The 18408-nt window shown below is 43.9% G+C and overlaps 1 protein-coding gene across 6 annotated transcripts; it reads left to right on the top strand.

Moving 5' to 3' along the window:
* Nucleotides 1–672: 672 nt before the first annotated feature.
* tnfaip3 (tumor necrosis factor, alpha-induced protein 3) lies at nt 673–18408 on the top strand. Of its 6 annotated transcripts, XM_037973605.1 has the most exons (11): nt 3591–3897; nt 6522–6775; nt 7206–7298; nt 8263–8662; nt 12583–12773; nt 12955–13096; nt 13413–13583; nt 13705–13885; nt 13991–14982; nt 15100–15299; nt 15465–18408. In XM_037973605.1, exons 3-11 carry the CDS (start codon nt 7281–7283, stop codon nt 15738–15740), a joined length of 2571 nt encoding a protein of 856 aa, XP_037829533.1. In that variant the 5' UTR covers nt 3591–3897; nt 6522–6775; nt 7206–7280; the 3' UTR covers nt 15741–18408. The 6 variants fall into 6 exon arrangements, with proteins under 6 accessions (XP_037829534.1, XP_037829533.1, XP_017287859.1 ...); XM_017432370.3 differs by lacking the exon at nt 7206–7298 and having other exon boundaries at nt 3592–3897; XM_017432353.3 differs by lacking the exons at nt 3591–3897; nt 6522–6775 and adding an exon at nt 6851–7117.

Genomic DNA, 18408 nt, shown 5'->3' with positions numbered 1-18408 from the left:
GACAATTTTTTTTCAGGATCATTTCAGCTTTTTCCTTTTTGTTGTTTCTGCTTCTTTCAGCTAATTTCGGCTTTGCTCTTCTCATTTTCAGCTTCTTTCAACTAATTTCAGCTTTTTAAACTAATTTCTGCTTCTTTCAGCTTTTGTTTTTCTAGCTTATGCAAATCTTCTACAAATCAGCTTCTGTTCCACTTTTTGCATCAACTTCAGCTGTTCAGCATATCTTCAGCCGCTTTCAGCAAAATCATTCAGCAAAAGAAGCATTCACACTGCATTTTCGCAGGAAATGCAACTTCTCTAGTTACAGTTTGTCTTGATGCCACTAGAGGTCAGGATTGATTAGTGTTTTGGCTTCTGATGCTCCATCCTTCACCTTTTCAGCATCAGTTTCCTTTTTATTTCAAAAAATACTAAACATGCTTAAAGTTTTTTTTCCCTTCTTCTTTAGTTGTGGTCCCCCCAAAACCCACAATGTAACAATCAGTTGTAAAGTCAGAGACAGCTTTCCCCCCTCTTCCTCCTCCTCCCTACTCAAAGCTGTGTCAAGTAATTCTTTTGTGGGGGCTGGTTTCGATCTGCCTCCGAGGTGCTTTCCACCGAGAAGAAGCACCAGAAGAACACTGAGATGTTCCTCTTCACAGTTCTCCCCAGGGTTCTCCCCGCTCCTCTGCCACCTCATACTGGGACGGGGCTCCGAGGCTTTTGGGGCTCCGATGGAACGATCTGGGTTCAGAAGTCACTCTGAGGGACTGGCCACACTGTCAGAACACAAGAGACGTATGACTCCAGAGGACTTATAGGTAGGTTTTTTTAACCGGGGTTCTAGATTCGTGTGAATTACCTGGATTACCAGCAGACGCAGTGTTGGAAAGAATGGCCAACACGCTTATGATCAGCATCATGTTGAAGTTCCAGTCATGTTGGTAATTATTAACTTAAAGAGGAAGCTGCTCTGTTCCTGTATTCCAACATGTCACCGTTCTGTGAGTGTGTGACAGATTCACTTTAACTGTTTGCTTTCAAAGAGAGTGGAACGAGAAGCGCCGGAGGAGGATGTAACGATGTCCGCACTGGGTGGTATGGGGACAAGAGCTGCTCGGTAACGGAGGAAGAAGGTCACTGCAGCTGGTTTATTAAAGTATTCTGTTTGCTGCGAGCAAAAAAGTGCACAGTCTTTACTGTTGAACAGGAAGTACAGTCAATGTCACCATTTCTCCCCCCCGCCCCATTTTCCTTGATTAGTCAAAGACTATCAGACCTTTCTTTCTGAACTTATTGGGGATTTAACTTAACTTGATTAAAACACCAGCTGCAGGTCAATCCTGCATTTCCGTTCTTGCCACATAGATATCATTGCTAAAGGCAGGAAAACCCTCCTGTAGTCCGTTTTGCAGAAAAGCTAAAGAACCCTCTGATCATTGGGTCATCATGACATTGTGCTAAAGCAGTGGTTCCCAAACGTGTCACCTTTTGACCCACTGAATAACTGCAGCAGAGTCTCGTGACTCCAAATCCTGCTGGTTTGAGTATCCAAACTTTGCTAATAACTTTATTAAACAAGGGCGTGTTGACAATCCAAACAGCCTTTACAGTGAGACTATTCTTATTGTTAACATTTACGGCAGGAATATGCCATTTATAATGTTTTTGACATTTCATTTGATTTCTGGAGATTAGCTGAGGACCCTAATTTGACCCACAGTGAGGTCCTGACCCCACATTTGGGAACCTCTGTGCTGAAGGGTGTGGCTTTCTTCTTCGCTCGAGTATTTATTTTGGCTTGAGGCGTCCCCAGCACAAAACCAACCTTCATGAGTTTGTTTAATTACTCTTTAGTTCCTGGCTCTAACGCTGCTGGTCCAATGAACGGCCCCAAAGGACTTTTCGAACATTTGCAGGTTTTTAAACTTTGTGACTCCATTAAGGCCCGTTGTGGGCACTTCTTCCCTCAAGTTCTCAGAATCTTCAAAGAAAAATCTCGTCTTTGACACTGAAGGTGTCAGCAATGGGTAAAGAAAAGTGCTTATTTACCTGCTTAGCTGGGTCAATGACAAGTTTTGACGATGTTAGAGGAACATCTTTGGTAGTTTGTTGAAAAAAAGGAGCCAAAACAGGGAGTACATATTCCATTAAAGGCCGCCTGCAGCCTTTCATGGCAGAGTTTGACGCTAAGTTCATCCTCTGTTGAGAAATGATGGCGTTGTAGCCGTTTTAAATTTAAAAATATGTGCAGTCTCATGCAACATTGGAAGATCTCACGCTCGGACTACAAGTTGTGAATGACTCTCAGCTACTACCAGGTTAAAGTTTAAATCAAGATCTGTAAACCTGACTGAGTTATGGCCATCTTGAACAGGGTTGATCCTAAAAGTTATTTATGCGTAGACGTGCATCAAATGATTACTTTCTGCCAATTTTATTCAATTGTCCAGTGGTTCATGGGATATTTTGCTAACAGACAGACATGGTTGACTCCTGCAGTTGATCATAATGGTAATTAAGCAAAGATCCTGCAGAATGAGTATGTGTTTGGGTTGACTCCCGGCTACTACCACACCAAACTTTAGCCATTTATTTTAGCTATTTGTAGCCATTTTTGTGTTTTAGTGGTCCATGCGTCGATTATTTCCAGAAATTTACACTAAATTTGCGTTTCGGTGGTGGGCGATTATTAGATATAGCATAAATGTCATAAAAAGTGTTGTTTTTTTTTGTGGTTATTTGTGTCATGTTTTATTCTTTTTGTGTTGACTTTGTTTTACTTTCGCAATCGCCTGAGTTCAGTTTTGTTTCCCAGTGTTACTAATGACATCCCTTATTCCCACTTACCTCAGTACTTATTTTTCATGCTTTCAGTCATTCCTCAGTTTGTCATACTGGTATGTTCCCTGCTTCATGTGCTCCTCCTTTCTCAGTGTCTTGTGTTTCAGCGGCCTTGTCAGCATTTTATTTATTTATTTTTATGGCCTTAGTTATTAAAGTCACCAAATCTTTACAGTTATATAGCTGGTCAATGTGTGGTTACAGCTCATAAAATGTGTTGTTAAACAGCTCGATGACTGAAGGAAGTTAAAGCTGTGATACAAGGAAGCAGAAGTATTCAGGTCATTGCCTTCATTATGAGTACAAAATAAAAATCTCATGGTTTCAAGTTACAGCTAAAGTAAAAGGTTTGTACTGTGCCGTACCTGAGGAACCTTTAGGTCAAACACAAAGCACATGACTTATTTTATGAGTATAGTTAACCACATGCAATAATAATAATAATAATAATAATAATATTAATAAATGAATTGCTGTGACAAATCAGCTGTGCTGACTTGAGCAGATCAGAGCCTCCTTTGGGGGGGTTTCCATCTGCTTGTGCCTGTGCTCCTGTTTTTGCTTTCTATGTATCGATCAGTCCAGTGTGTGACTCAGTCAGCATGTGACCTCAGGACGAGCCTCTGGGAAAGTTCAGAAAAATATCTGTCTTTAATAACCACAAACGCGGCATCCAATAAACTCCGCTCTGCTCAGGGTGTGTCAAGGGTGGGTATTTATCTTTGTTTCACAAAATGTGCTCAGACATCAAATCTCAGACTAGCTTTAAAAGGCACGGGGCATGAGCTCATTCTTTGTGGACGTACGTCAGGTGATTTTTTAGGTTTCTGTTCCTTGCTTTAGGTAGGTAGGTAGGAAACTGAGCTGTGGTTTCCAGTGCTTCACCAGCAGAACAAGGAACTAGGAGCCTTTCCACAGGGAAGAGAAAGGAAAAGGGAAACAGAGCGATGAATCAGCACGGGGGAGTCTGGCAGGATAAAATGATAACAGGTAGAAAAGACTTGAGATTTCACTTGGGACAGTTATCCACAGTGAAGATATAACACTAAATTTCAGCTCTAAGTCACATCACAGGTAAGTCAACCACAACTTTTTGTACCTGTATATTATAGATTCAGGCATGTTTAAATTAGATCATTAGACTGTAATCTTGACTGGATTATACTTCTCCTGAAATGCAATGTTGCTTCGATTCATCCTGTAGTTTATTCTCAGTCATAAGGATATATGATCTATAAAATCCCTGAACATCATATTTTTTCTATATCTTATTTTGATTCATATAACAATTTGGGTAAAATATGCTATTGACATTTGTGTAGTTAAATTTAATTTCTGGACATCATTTAGAGTTTTATGACCCCACCTTTGTAACCTGACTTAGCTGATTTAAAAGTGGTCAGGAACGTGGTCGTTTTAATGTGACAAACGATACGCAGCTTTCTTGCATAAGAATGCTGAGTAAATTGTGAAATGTGACACAGGTGAACCACAGGGACTGTGTTTCGTTTATCATCGCACCCAACATTTACATTCAGGCTGGTAGTAGTTTTTACATTTGGGTCTTTCAATTTCTCGTTAATGTCATCACAAAGCCAAATCTCAGAACTGGAACAAAAAGCACGGTAGCTTGGAGGCTAGTAGACCGCAGCGAGACCGTTGGTGGAGCCGAGCATCTAAACCAGCATTACCAAAAGGTGCGATGAAGAATAAAACACACATGGCACCTTCAGACCAACTACACTGCGTGTCTTTTAATATTTGCAAGTAAAGACCTTTATGTTTTATAGAACAACGCATTTAAGCCAACCAAAAACATCAAAAATAAATGTGCACGGCTAGAGTTTGTGGGAACTGTTTGCTTCAAATGAACAAAGATTAAAAAAACAAAACATATTTGTTTCAAATTTAGGTGGGATTCTATTTAAGAAATTCCCTTTTTTGCCTTTGTCGTGGTGGTTTAAGTGGTTTTTTTAGAGAATAAAGCTGGCAGTAGGCGTAAATAACAGCGGAATGTTTTCCACCACTTGAAATCTTGTTCAAAATGAGACGTTAGGTGTTTGTTAGATGTACGTTTCGCAGCTGGCTGCAGGTTTATTTTTAGTGCCTTATCAGTACAGGTGTGTGTCTGTGTGTGTGTGTGTGTGGGGGGGGTGCACACCACAACATGCAGGATAAAGGTTAGGTGAAACTGCACTTTAATGTGCATAGAACATGTTACTTACAATTCTGTTATTAACTAATCGGGAAAGTTTTCAAAGGGGTGGCTAGATGGGGGCCACTGATAATCTTGAGGTGAGACCCAAAACCAACAAACGTAACAGAGTTTCAGTTTTACGAAGCTGTCAGACATAGGCTGTCTGAAATGTTTCAAAACGCAGGAGTTAGGGAATCATCTTTTGATGTAGGCCTACATTGGCTTCTTGTTTTAAAGTCGATCTTACTAAGTGAGAACAGTGCTGGCACCGCTCAGCTCATCAAAGCCACAACAGCTGTCAGAATACGCAATTTCTGTAGTGTTTATGGTTTGAACTGTTGTGCCTCGAACACAGTTTCTACATCATTAAACGACTGAGGATTAATGCAACTTAAACGCGTCACGGTTTTTGTAAAAATTGTGTTAGAAAACCGGCAAATATTCTGTGTTTACGGCTAAATTTAGTGACCTGTTATGGTCAGTTACAGAGATTCTCTCGTTAGAGAATAAATGGAGTATCCAGGAAAATCTCGGCACAGCTCTTTTGCGTATGATCCTAGCGCCAGTTTAACGCTCTTCATTGCTTGATTTCCTCCTCCTGAAAGACCCTGCTTCTGTCCACGCTCATCCTCACAGCTTTAAGTCGCCGTTTATTTTCAGAAGAACTTCACCTTTTGTCTTTTGACCTGCCGTCTCTGATTCCATCGTTCTCCCATCGTTCTCCCTCTGACGCCAGTTTACATCCGGGGATTATTTTACCGACTTCATATCCATTGCGTGAACTCGTCAATGTTCGAATGTAAACAAATGACTCGTAATTGTTGGCAACAAAACCTGACTCTGCTGATTTATGCGGAAGACTTTTGGTGATGAAGGATGCATATTTAGTGGTTATTTTTTATCATAGATGATCCACATGTAAAAAAAACAGCTATTATGTCTTAAAGGCTTGTCCTTTCCTTTTTAAAAATTCATAATCATCAACATATTGTGCATATAAAACTGTGCCCCTGGAGAGGGGTAAGTAAAGTTACTCCTTTTGGTCTTGCATGACAGCAGGAAGCCTATATTTGCCTTTCTTTTAGAAATGAACGTTTTCCTAAGAGTCAGAACAGCATCATCATTGCAAAAGCTGGAGTCAAACAGCGTTCAGATAAACGCACTTTGCATGCAGTCAGCAAGTCACCGAGCAGCAAGTTTCCCTTTCCTTTTTCTGAGTCAATTCTGGGGGTTAATGATTTATTTCTAAGGCTGTCTCATGAAATAGAGTATGACGCGACCTGTCTGATTGCTCGGTGACGCTCCTTTGTGCTCAGTAGGTGGGATGTGCTCCTCTGCGTTGACTCAGACAGGCAGGGGCCCCCCTAGCGGCAGCGCGCCGCCACTGCACCTCAGAATGTGACTGAAAGAGAGGGAGGAAAATGGGTGGACGGAAAGTCCCCGTGTGGAAATCCCCTTGACTTGGAGTTTTTTTTTTCTTTTTTTTTTTTTTTTTTTTTAGAAGAAGAAGAAGAAGAAGAAGAAAGAAAGAAAGAAAACTAGCTCAGGCGGACGGGTCTGGTGTTTCGGAAAGGCTTCGCGAGCTTGCCAGGGCTCCGACATAGATGCGATATTACCGGAGGAAACGGAAGGTTGAATGGCGCCGAGAACCGCTGCGGTGAGGCTGAGTGAAGTGGCTGAGAGAGGACTAGCCTGAGCATCCGGGAGGCTTTGTTACTACCCCCCCTCCTCCTCCTCCCCCGACATATAACACAGGTAAGACAGCAGTCCTGCCTTCCTCTGCCTCTCCATGCGGACGACGTTCCCCGCCGAGTAGGGGCGAGACTTGGCGGAACGCGGGCTCGTTTTTTTTTTTTTTTCTTTTCTTTTTTTTCTCCCCTTTTTTTTCTATCTCGGGGCCCGGAGTACAGTGCACGGTCGTGTGTTTCTGGGGGGACATGGAGGAGGAAGCCTCGCTCACGACGGTGGCTTTGACAGCCATTGTTTACAAAGACGTCACCCTCGAGCGGCAGCGAGGCGTTTAAACGGACAAATGTCTCCGCCGCGCCAGCACACGCCGCGTGAAACGCGAACGGGGAGCGCTACATTGTCTTAAAGGTAGCTGTCATTGCAATTACGTAAGCCTTGAACGTCAGCAAAGTCTCCTGTTGTTGTTGTGTTTTTTCTTCTCTTTTTGTGCGTGTAGCCCGCCATCCTAAAGCAATGCGTCCGAGTCTGAGGCGCTACCTGCTGTGGAAACGCGCCACACTAATGGTCCAACATGCTCCCTGACACCCAGGTGCCTGGGTTTTTTCTTTTTTATTATTATTTTTTTGTTTTTTCTTGGTCCCTTATGTCTCTGAGTGACTAGCTGGCTCTTTAGCATGGCCTAGTCTGTTGTTGCACCTGCTGCTCCTGTTTGGGGAGTAAAACACTCACACACACACACACACACACACACACACACACACACAGAGGCCACTTTAAGCTCAGCTTTCAGGTGGTTGTGTGTGTGAACTTTAGCCGTATCCTCTGACTCATTGTCAGCTCATAAACAGTCCATATGACATGAGGGGGCCTGGTTGAAGTTAAAAAGTCAGCAAACTTCCATGCTTCGCTTGCTGACCATTACTTTTTGACTTCCTGTTTTGGCTGATATGTTCTTTTAAAACTGCTGAAGCTCAACCATTGTTCCGCGCTTCTTCTCTGCACCTTTTGTTTTTATGTTGAAAAGCGTTACAAGTTAGCGTCACATTTTTTGGTGGGGTTCATCTCTCTCCTACGTGAAGAACTCGGTTGGATCTGTGCTAAAGCTCTGAAATTTGCCTTTTTAAAGGAAGATCTGATCCAGGCCGACAGCTGGTTAGGAGGACTCGTGACCTTCCTAGCAGCCTGGGTAGCCAGTGAAAGTCTGGAAAACACCGGTTTATTGTTGGAAGAGTTTGAGCTCAGCGGGACGGCCTGTTGGGGTTGAAAACTCCAAGAAACCATCAAAATGAAAGGAGTGGGGGGAGGAAAGCAAGAATACAAAGCATTCTTTCTGCGTTTCATTTAGTTTGAATGAGCAGAAGCTCCTGTGAGAAAGCACCAAACATGTCGGCAGTAAAATATTCATCCCTTCGGGGTGGTTTCCCGAGCAAACTGTAAACTAGGTTGTCTCAAGTCGCAATTAACAAGGAAGGGGAATCTCCGCGAAAAATTTCCCAACAGCTCCACCGTTTTGCTATGTAATAACAGCTTCTCTCCCCTTTTTCTCTGTCCAGTTTCCTCATCGTTCGAGTGTCGTCGGCCGAAGCCTCCTCCTCCTCGTTCCTCTTCCTCTCCCCTCCTTCCATCTCCCCGGCCACTCGTCCGCCATGTCGCAGGGTCAGAACTTCCTCCCCAAGTTCCTGTTCGTCTCCAACCTGCTGAAAGCCGTGAAGATCCGCCAGCGAGTGCCCAACGACGTGGTGAAGCCCGCCACCAGGGGGGACCTCATGCACCACCTGCGGGGAATGCACCGCCACACGCTGGAGATGATCGCCATGAACCACTTCCCCCAGGCCTTCAGGGAGGTCGTGCAGGCCGCCATCCTGGACCGAGGGATGCAGGCCTCGTTGGAGCAGGAGAAGAAGCTCAACTGGTGCCGCGAACTGAAGAAGATGGTGCCGTTGCGCACCAATGGTAAGCAACACTAAACTGATATGAAGAAATGTGCTGGAATGGGAAGTTCTTAGTAAACCTGATGCCTGTAGTTTCCATTTTAGTTGGGGGTATTTTATTAAAACGCCTAAGGTCAGTTGTATTTTTGGGCCGAATGAGGAAACTGAGTCACAGGAACGTTTCAGCAGATTGGTTTAGTTGATTTAAAACTTTGTCCTCTCGCTTTTAGGAACATGTAGCTATCTTTATTGCTCCCTGCCGAGCACGGTCGTTGCTTTAGTTTCATTTTCTATTACAGAAACTTTGTGAGTCAAATGAATTTGATATGTATGTTCTGAGATGTCATTACTCAGAAGCAGGGTTACTGTAAGTGACAACAATCAGGGCACACGGGTTCCGCTTTCATATAGACTCATTTAGCCGACTTGTTGGTTTTATCGAGCCGCTTGATAGATTTTCAGGCAGCCCACTGCTGCGAAGTCATGTTTTCTGTTACGTTTATGTTGCAACTCGGGAACATCCCAGCGCAGACGAACGTTCACACGGGGGTCCAAGCTTTTTTGAACATAGCTTTATGCCGGAAACTTCACTGGCGTCACTTACAGCGCCGCTGTTGACTGTTGCTCATGCTTTAGGGCCAAGTATTTCCACTGTTTTCATTTACAGCTACAGTGGGTGTCACCTATTTTCTTTTTCTTCAAGGTGTGCGTAAGAAGCGTGAATGTCAAAACATCCCATAAGTTTACCCACACCTGCCTGACTCAGGTCCATGCCTCAGTCACATGTTGTTTCTGTAGTTTAACTCTCGCACATCTGGCATGTACGCCGGATCTATTTTAGGTTAGGGGAAAAAACAGTCCTCGAAGGGAATCATCAGCTACTGCACTCACAACAGAAGGAGGAAGTGGAAATCAATCTGAACTACAAGTTTGACCTAAACATGTGGTTTTCCAGAGGAAATGTTTTCTGTCTTTGAGAAATTCCTACTTGACCCTCATTTGAGAATTTACATTGTGCATTTACTGGACGGGAGAGGAACTTACTGGATGGTTTGTGCTATGTCCTAAGGGTCCCTGTCAGTTTTGAAGTTGGTAATAACTGAATGAGTCACCGCAGCTTTCATTAGTGCACAGTTCCTCTTCAAGAAAGACCCTTTAATTGATGACAAACTAGTCTGACTTCAGCTGCCAGTAACCTGAAAGGAATTTCCTGGCTTGTGAAGTTGATGTCATAGAGATGAGACAGAATGTGGAACTGGACCGTCTAACTCTGAAGGACCCAGACATGACTTTGAGCAGAGGACGTACAACACACACACACACACACACATACTCAGAGAGAACTGACTGTTGCTGAGTCACTGGACCTCAGCAGACATACATACAGAGAGAGAACATGACGGAGAATAAGACCATCAGGGAACGTCCAACGTCGTCTGGGACTTTTAATTTGCTTCCGCAGTCTTTTTCTCAGCCTGTGTGAGTTTACTAAAGACTCAAACCTCCAGAGGTTTTAAGACTAATAAAGAGAATTACCCAACATAAATAAAACAAATAAAAAGCCTCGGCTACAATTAAAACGGCAACGCCATACCCATTTTCTTGTCTCCCCCTGTGTCATTACATTTTAGTTTGTCTCCACTTTACTTTAAAATGTCTGAGGGTTTTTCCCAAACACCATCCCATGTGTGTCGCGTGTCCGCCTCACACCGGATTGGTTCAGATATGACGAACTGGCTCCGCGTTCTGCAGTAACAAAGATGGCTTCTGCGGCGTTGTATTTGGATGTATTTCATCTAAATTAGGCACTTTGTTTTACCGTATTATTTTGACTTAAATTGTACCTATTTTAAAGGAGCTCATTGCAAACTATAAAATCAGACACAAAAAGTTTATTCTCAATTCTATCAGATGGTGCAGTTTGAAAGAATTTACTACACTAGTTTCCCAAATATATAGATATGCAATTCTGAAACGTGGGTACACACTCAATGTAAACAAAGCACTATTGCCAGCATACTTTACTCAACAAATCAGAGCATAAATATATACTAATACATAAAATAATCAGACTTCTTGTTCCTAAATGGACGCCTCCATTCCTGACCTAAATCAGTCACTTCGGCTGTTTCTGTAGGTAAACAAAAACATTTAATAGCTTGCATCTGGTCACAGATTTTGCGTACCAATTTTTAATTTAAGGCCACATTAACCATCGGTTATGAGAAAGGTGGTGTGGATTTTGTTTTGACTGGTTTTCATGCCGTTGCGGTGAGTACCTTTAAGTGCAGAAAGTCACTGTGTGGTCCGTCCGAAAGTGAGAAGTTTGATGCTATGTGACACAAACCCGGAGCTCCATTAGACACACAACACATTTAAGCCGTGCCGTCACCTGGATGGCAACAAAATAAGGTTAGGTTTGGTCCTGGGCTCGTGGGTTTTCAGGAAGTGCCTCAGATTTTCACAGAGGAAGTCTCTATATTTAGACTGATGGGACCGACTGGCTGACTGTCTTTCTTGTTTAGTCTTTGACCGCTGGCTTGATTTATGGTCAAAAAGTTTTATTTTTTGTTTTTTTTTGCATAAAAGGAAGTTAGTCTGCATTAGAACATGTGAGTCAATTCTCGCGTGTTTGCATCTGCATGCATTTTTGTTCAGAATGTCTTTTTTTTTTGTACTTTTTTCATGAGAGAGCTGTGCACTGTATGTTTTTGATGAGTGATGCAAGAGCACCGAAACACAACAACAGCTTTTTAGTCTGGAAAGGGAAGTGGATGGTTTTTTTTAAAATTTTTTTATTTTCCTCTTCAAATTCGGTGGCATGTTCTTCCAGTCGAATGAAAAGAAGTGTATCGCATATTACAGTCATCTCATAACGCAGGAAAAAATGTTAATTTTAGAAATCTTTTCACAGCTTGGCCTACAACACCCCTCAAGGAAAGATGTATTTTTAGAATCTTTGTTGTGAAGGCCAGCCATTTTTTAAAAAAAAGAAAAAAACTGATATTTTTTTTTGTACAGGGTTTACATCTTGTACATGAACTAAATCAGGAAATTCACTATGTATTTCACCTTCTTCTGGATATAAATGTTTGCACAAGAAGTAGGCAGACTCTACACATTGCAGCAACTGCACTTTTCTTTTGTGTTTGTACACGTGAGGGCTCTTGTTATCTCGTTGCCCATTAATTTTCGCCTTCACCGGCCCATGATAACAGTGGTTAAAACACTAACATTCCTTCTCGTCAAAGTCGCGCCTCTGTGGAAAGTACAGGACCTGCCGAGTAGCATTGATGAGTTGGGATCATACCAGGGATCAAGCACACACACATACATGTGAGCCCAAAAAAAAAAACAGAAGTTAGCGAAGGGAAATTCCTGTGTTTAGTGTGACAACAGGGTTTTTTTTGAAGAGCTGCACACATTGACAAATACAGCCTCTCCTGTTTCACAATGAGAAAAAGACCCAGCGCTGCCAAAGGAGACAAAATAAAATTCCAGGTCTTTTAACAGCTTACACTTTTACACACTCTTCTTTTGAGCAACACTTTGTTTCCTTCGGCTGTTTAAAAACTTTAGAAGACATCTCTTTGACATTAAAGAGAAACAAAAGTTGTCTTTATTCAATTTTAATAGGAAATAATTGTAATTTTCAAAAGTATAAATGCTAGTTAAAGGCTTCATGTCTGACAATGAAGCCCTGTCTGCAGAGTATGTCTGTTTTTAGACAAATGAGGATCTTGCTATAATATGTGAACTAGATAGCGTGTAGATTGGCCTAACAGCTTGGAAATCCCCATACTTTGGTTACACATTAGTGAGCACGCACAGCGCTTGTCCGCTCTGTGCGCAAAGTATTTGTACATGTATGTGATGTGGACGGTTTTAGAACTTTGTGGCCCGTGTGCAGCCATTAACTGTTTGCTTTTTGTGTGTCTGTAGGAGATGGGAACTGTCTGCTTCATGCCGCTTCTCAGTACATGCTTGGTGTTCAGGATACAGACCTGGTGCTCCGGAAGGCTCTCCACGGGGTCCTGAAAGAGACGGACACCACTGTTTTTAAAGCTCGCTTCCAGGCAGAGCTGCTGCAGTCCCAGGAGTTCACGCAGACCGGACTCAGATACACCACCATGGTATAAAGACCCCACTAAAAGTCACGCTATATCAGACTTGATTTACGATAATATTTAGGTTAGAACGGGAAAGCTGGAGTTCAGAGTGTGGGTTGTCATGCTATCATTTACAACTGTAATTCATCATTTTAGTGTGCACAACTTGTCCCTTTTTTATCCCAATTATTTGTATGTGTCTCAGAATTGGGAGGAGGAGTGGGATAAAATTGTAAAGATGGCATCTCCGGTCTCGAGTAGCAACGGCCTCCAGTTTGACTCCCTGGAGGAGATCCACATCTTCATCCTCTCCAACATTCTCCGCAGGCCCATCATCGTCATTGCAGGTAGAGAGCGTTTGTTAGACTTTAAAGACTTTCTGCTGGTTAGTCTTCACAGTGTTAGATTTCTGTTTTCTATTTTAGTGGGGTATTTAGTATTGTGAATTTAGACTTATGTAGAGAATAAAAATGCACAAACTATTTCTTAGTATTCAAAGGTGAGCCATACTCATTCCAAGAGACATTCAGACATTTAGGTTTTCTCTGCCCCTGCCAGGTTTAATAATTGTATTCAGTATATCTTAAAATATAATTTATTAGTGGTCAGAGCTGTTGTTAGTTCGGTTCTAACTACTAAGGTTTTTTTGTTTTTATTCAACAGACCAGGTGGTCAGAAGTATGAAGTCTGGCTCCTCCATCTCTCCTCTGAATGTGGGTGGGATTTATCTGCCTCTACAATGGAAACCGGCAGATTGCTACAAATACCCAATAGTGCTTGGCTACGACTCCCAGCACTTCGCACCCCTCATCACCGTCAAAGACAGCGGCCCAGGTAGGAAAGAGAAAGAAGAGCCAACGTGGAAAGTAGATAAAGAAACAATGTGTGTGTGTGGAGTTTTTTGTTTTTTTTTTTTGTCCCCCATCTAATGTCTTTGTCTGAATTGATGCTCCAGAGATCCGAGCGGTTCCACTGATCAACCCAAAACGAGTGGGCTTCGAGGAGCTGAAGGTGCACTTCCTAATGGAGAAGGAGCAGCCTCAGAAAGAGCGGCTTCTCAATGACTACCTGCACATTATAGAGATCCCCGTCATCGGCTTGGGACACGACACCACATGGATCATGAAAGCTGCACGGTATTTATAGAATTTAAAATCTATTCCTTAAAATGATAGTATGATAGTATCTTAGTTATACTATTGCGAATAGTACTTCTTATCATTGTGTGCGTCTGTTCTTAGGCTGGACGAGGGCAACCTTCCTGAAGACATGAACCTGATGGAGGACTACCTACAGCTTGTCAACCATGAGTATCAGCGCTGGCAGGAGGACAAGGAGCAAGCCTGGGCCGCCCAGCCGCAGCGCCCACCACCGTTCTCCGTCTCCCAACTCTCCCTCATTGAGATCCGTTGTGCTACACCGCGATGCACCTTCTATGTCTCCGTGGACACGCAGCCTCATTGCCACGAATGCTTTGAGAAGCGACAGGCCACCACAGGAGGAGGGGCGAGGATAGAAGGGGTGGTTCAGACCAAGGGAGCAGGTGTACAGGGAGGGCTGGGAGTGATGGGAGGATCAGAGGCGGAGGTGAGCTCCAGAGGGGCTCGGAGCAGTAGCCCACCGTGCTCTTCCTCTGGGAGAGGGGTGGTCTTGTCCAGTCCCCGCTCAGCCCCACCCACTGCTCCCAGCCTCAGTCTTTACAGTGAAACTCATGCCATGAAGTGCAAAACACCTGGCTGCCTCTTTACCCTCAGTGTGGAGCACGATGGACTTTGTGAGCGCTGCTTCAACTCCAGGCAGAACCATGGACCCCCTGGGGCTGGAACGGTTGCTACAGGACTGCCCGGCCCAAATGGGGTGCCTGTTGTTCCCCACCCGGCTCCAGGCTCTGGCTGGACCCAGTGGGGGGGCTGCGAGACAGAGACAGAGCGATGCAGCATGTGCAGACAGGAGGCGTTCAGGATATTCAACGGCCTGTGCCCTCCCTGCATGCAGAGACAGCAGGCTCCAGAGAGGGGAGAGCCACAGCAGAGTAACCCCAGGACTGAGGCTTCTGCTTGGAGCCAGGCCAGAGACACTGAGCAGCCATGCCTCACGCTAACCCCAGGACACACGTCAGCCTGGCAGGCCCCCCTGGCCCGGCCGTGTAAAAGATCTGGCTGCCAGTTCTTTGGGACACCAGAGAAACTGGGTTTCTGCACTATTTGCTATGTAGACTATCAGACCAACCACCGTAAGTGATAACACCTATAGACTGACAGTGTTTTTCAGATGTGAACAATGTCTTATCAGAGTTCTTGTAAATATTTGCTTATGGCATATTGCTTCTGTTTGCCCCTGTGTGATCCAGACCTGACTCCTCCGCCTGCCCCGGTCCAGAGCAGGCATGGTTTGGAGGCAGGCTTCCAGAATGCCACACGGTGTCGTGGGTCTGGATGTGGCTCAGCTGGCAAGGCAATGCTGGAGGGCTACTGTGATAAGTGCTACGTCAAAGAGCAGAGTGCACGTCTCAACCAAGTGGCACATCGGACCCCTTACTCCCCACCTCTGGTAGGTTTCTGCCACATCATCTTAAACTGCTTTTTGCTTGGTCTATGTTGCATGCCATATTTGGTTCTCTTGTTCTATCTTTATCCTCCGTCACAGTTAGTTGACTATTTTTTTTTCTCTCTTTATTCTCTCCCTTGTGTCTTCTTAAAAAAAATAATAAAAAAGCGTGACCGAGCAGCTAAACCCAGATCTTCGCAGCAATCCCAGACCCAGACTCAGTGCCGGCGGAGTGGCTGCAGCAACGTGTCGCCGGGTTGCACAGACCTCTGCCCGGAGTGCCACACGCGCGGCCAGGGACGAGAAGCAGGCAGGCGGGCGCAGGCGCCCAAAGAAAAGTCGAAGCAGAGGTGTCGGACACAAGGCTGCGACCACTATGCCAACCAAGAGAAACAGGGCTACTGCAACGAGTGTGACCACTTCAAACAGATCTACCGTGGCTGATCACATGCGGCACATGGCGACGATGACGACACATCGGTAGCACGCTAGAGCCACCGCCCTGCAGCGGGCTCCCCATGCCAGTCAATGCACCTCTGATACTAACTAACCAACTAACTAAGTAGCTAGTGACTAACTAGTAACCTTATGGCCTGAAAATCAAACCCCCTTATGTCGAATGTGAAGAGAGAGTGTGTGCACATGGGGGGATGCGGTGAGTGAGTGTGTGTGTGTGTGTGTGTTTGCAGTAGACATGGCCTCCAGAATACCTCTCTGTGCAATTATGATCATCTGATTCGCCGTGTGCTCTTACACGGTTAGAGGTGTGGCTACATGTCAGAGCAACTGGCCTGACTCCTGTGTACAGTCTGTATTTAGAGGTACGTAAGGAATCGTGCCGGACAAAATGATTGTATATTGGCATAACAAGAAGCATCTGACATTGCTTTATAGACCACAGCCAAGGATTTTTACCCCGTCTGTCTGTATGTCTTAACCCATCTGTGTATCTGTCTGCCTGTCTGTCTAGCATTAGCTCTGAGGAGTGAGAGATGCAGTGGTGTGGCAAGCCCAATGACAAATCTGTGGAAGTAGTGAGCAGAAGTGAGGCAAACTGAGCCAAAGCAAGCAAGTCACACGTTTGGAATTAATTATAGTCAGCATTTATTTTTTTGGGCTTAAAATCTTTTATTTATGTCCTCTCTATTAACAAAGACGTGCCAAATGAGACTCTACGAAACAATAATTTATTCCATTGATCTGCCAGTGGCAATGCAAGTTTACATTTTCAAGCAAATCGCCCTAAATCGTTGCCACTTATCTGAGTAAAATTGCATAGCTGCATGCGGAAAGCTAAAAGAAACGTATGTGACTAAACAGTGCGAGACAGACAGGGCTGGCCCCTGCTAGTTTTGGTGCTACATGTACAGAAACACAAGCCTCTCCATTGTAGCCAACATGCTGGTGTCAGACGGCAGAGAACACAGTAGAGACAGGACTCCCTTTTTTCTATCCTCTTTAAGTTCCCCTTTTCTTCAAAACAGATCTGTTGCCTTGGACATTGTTTTCATGTTTACTTGCAACCTAAGCACCTAAAAACGCATACGAGACATGCACACACAAATGCAGAAGAACCGGTCGTGTCAGAATGAGATTGTTCACAAGAGAAAGACCTTTATGAAAGCATGAAGGCGCCTCAGATTGGATAACTCCCCACCTGTCCACCACATACACACACTTGCACATCCAAACACAGCTCTGTGAGATTATATGCCCCAACCCCCGTCGCTCACCCAAGCCGAAGGTGAAGTGTAGGCAAACAAATCCTGCAAAGAGTTGCGTTCCTCTCTGCTGAACTCCGCTCAGTGTGCCAGGGTGAAATTTCCAACCTTCAGAGAGCAATCCCGTTGCCTGCCTTGGCAAACCTTGTTGATCTGAATGTGTTTTTGTGCCGTTCCTGCAACAGCACACTATTGAGGCTGATCCTCGATAAGTTTTTGCCTTTTAAATAGTTAAAAAATGTTATGGACCATAGGGGGCCTGATCGATGGTGTCGATCAGCGCCTCCACCTTTAAAATGCTTTTGTGAATATGGAACTTAGTTCATATGTTAGGACCTTCCAACCCGATGCCTCATCTTTTAACATAAAACACAAAACGCACCGACACGTGCGTCTGGAATAAACAACAGGAAATAAAAAGAAAAAAAGAACTGACATTTTTATTTCTTTTGTTGTTGTTTTTTTTATTTTGTTTTATTTTTTATGTATTTTGATATATTTGGTTTTGTTTTGACCAAAAGACAAAAACAAGAAGAAAAAAAAAATAAAAATGTGCCATCAGTTGCCAAAACAGTTGTTGTTACCTCCTTAAAACGGCCAGCCTGGGTTATTCTGGACTAGCTGAAGTGCCACAGATAGACATCTTCACTTCTGTGTAACCGCGTGTCAAAAAGCTCATCAAGATCTCTCGCTTGCGACTCCACAAAACGGACACTCTTTCCACGAGCGCGTTTCATTCAAATGAGGAGAAGTATTTATCTTAATAGATAACCTCAAGCATACAATGTTAATCAAACTCTCATGCGATATCAGCTGCAGCAGTTATTCCCCTCAGACCTACGCCGAAACACCTACTCTGCTGTAGATGTCCATCTGTGGCTTTAGTTAGAAATGACTAACAGGCTCTCGGTCTGCCTTTTCATTCAACTGTATCTAAAGCTGTCAGGCCGGCCCACACGCTGACGGCCTGTGCGTAGATCTCTGTGTGCTTTAATCACCTCTAGACGAACCTTAATCAATGAAAGGCCAATTAGTGGTCGGCTCATCAGGACCCCTTAACGGCGTTTTGGGGCTCCGGCTGATTTTTCTTTTTGCCTGGGTGGAGATCATATAAATTGCACATGATTTGTCTAAGCTGCTGAGGCATTTAGGAATGGTACTCTGACTTTGCGTAGGGACATTCCACCAGTGGAAGAAAGCATCGGCTTACGAGCAGAAAGTGTAACAAAACAAATGCAAATGGTTTGGAAGTTTCTTTTGACAATAGGGTATTGTATGAAAAAAAAGCCTGGTTTTATTTGTTAAGTATTTATTCATATCAAGATATCTGTATTGTGTGATTCAACAATTATTTATATGTTGTCCTGAAATGAATTATTTTTACTAAGAAA

Source organism: Kryptolebias marmoratus, linkage group LG22, assembly GCF_001649575.2.
Source record: "Kryptolebias marmoratus isolate JLee-2015 linkage group LG22, ASM164957v2, whole genome shotgun sequence".
Classification (NCBI taxonomy): domain Eukaryota; kingdom Metazoa; phylum Chordata; class Actinopteri; order Cyprinodontiformes; family Rivulidae; genus Kryptolebias; species Kryptolebias marmoratus.
The sequence above is the reverse complement of the archived record's forward strand: the minus strand, read 5'-3'. Positions and strand labels throughout refer to the sequence as shown.

Bases quoted from the DNA above. Each gene is read 5' to 3' on its own strand.
- tnfaip3 (XM_037973605.1), top strand. The intron at 8,663-12,582 runs GTAAGCAACACT...GTGTGTCTGTAG, and splicing joins GGTGCCGTTGCGCACCAATG to GAGATGGGAACTGTCTGCTT. The intron at 13,886-13,990 runs GTATTTATAGAA...GTCTGTTCTTAG, and splicing joins TGGATCATGAAAGCTGCACG to GCTGGACGAGGGCAACCTTC.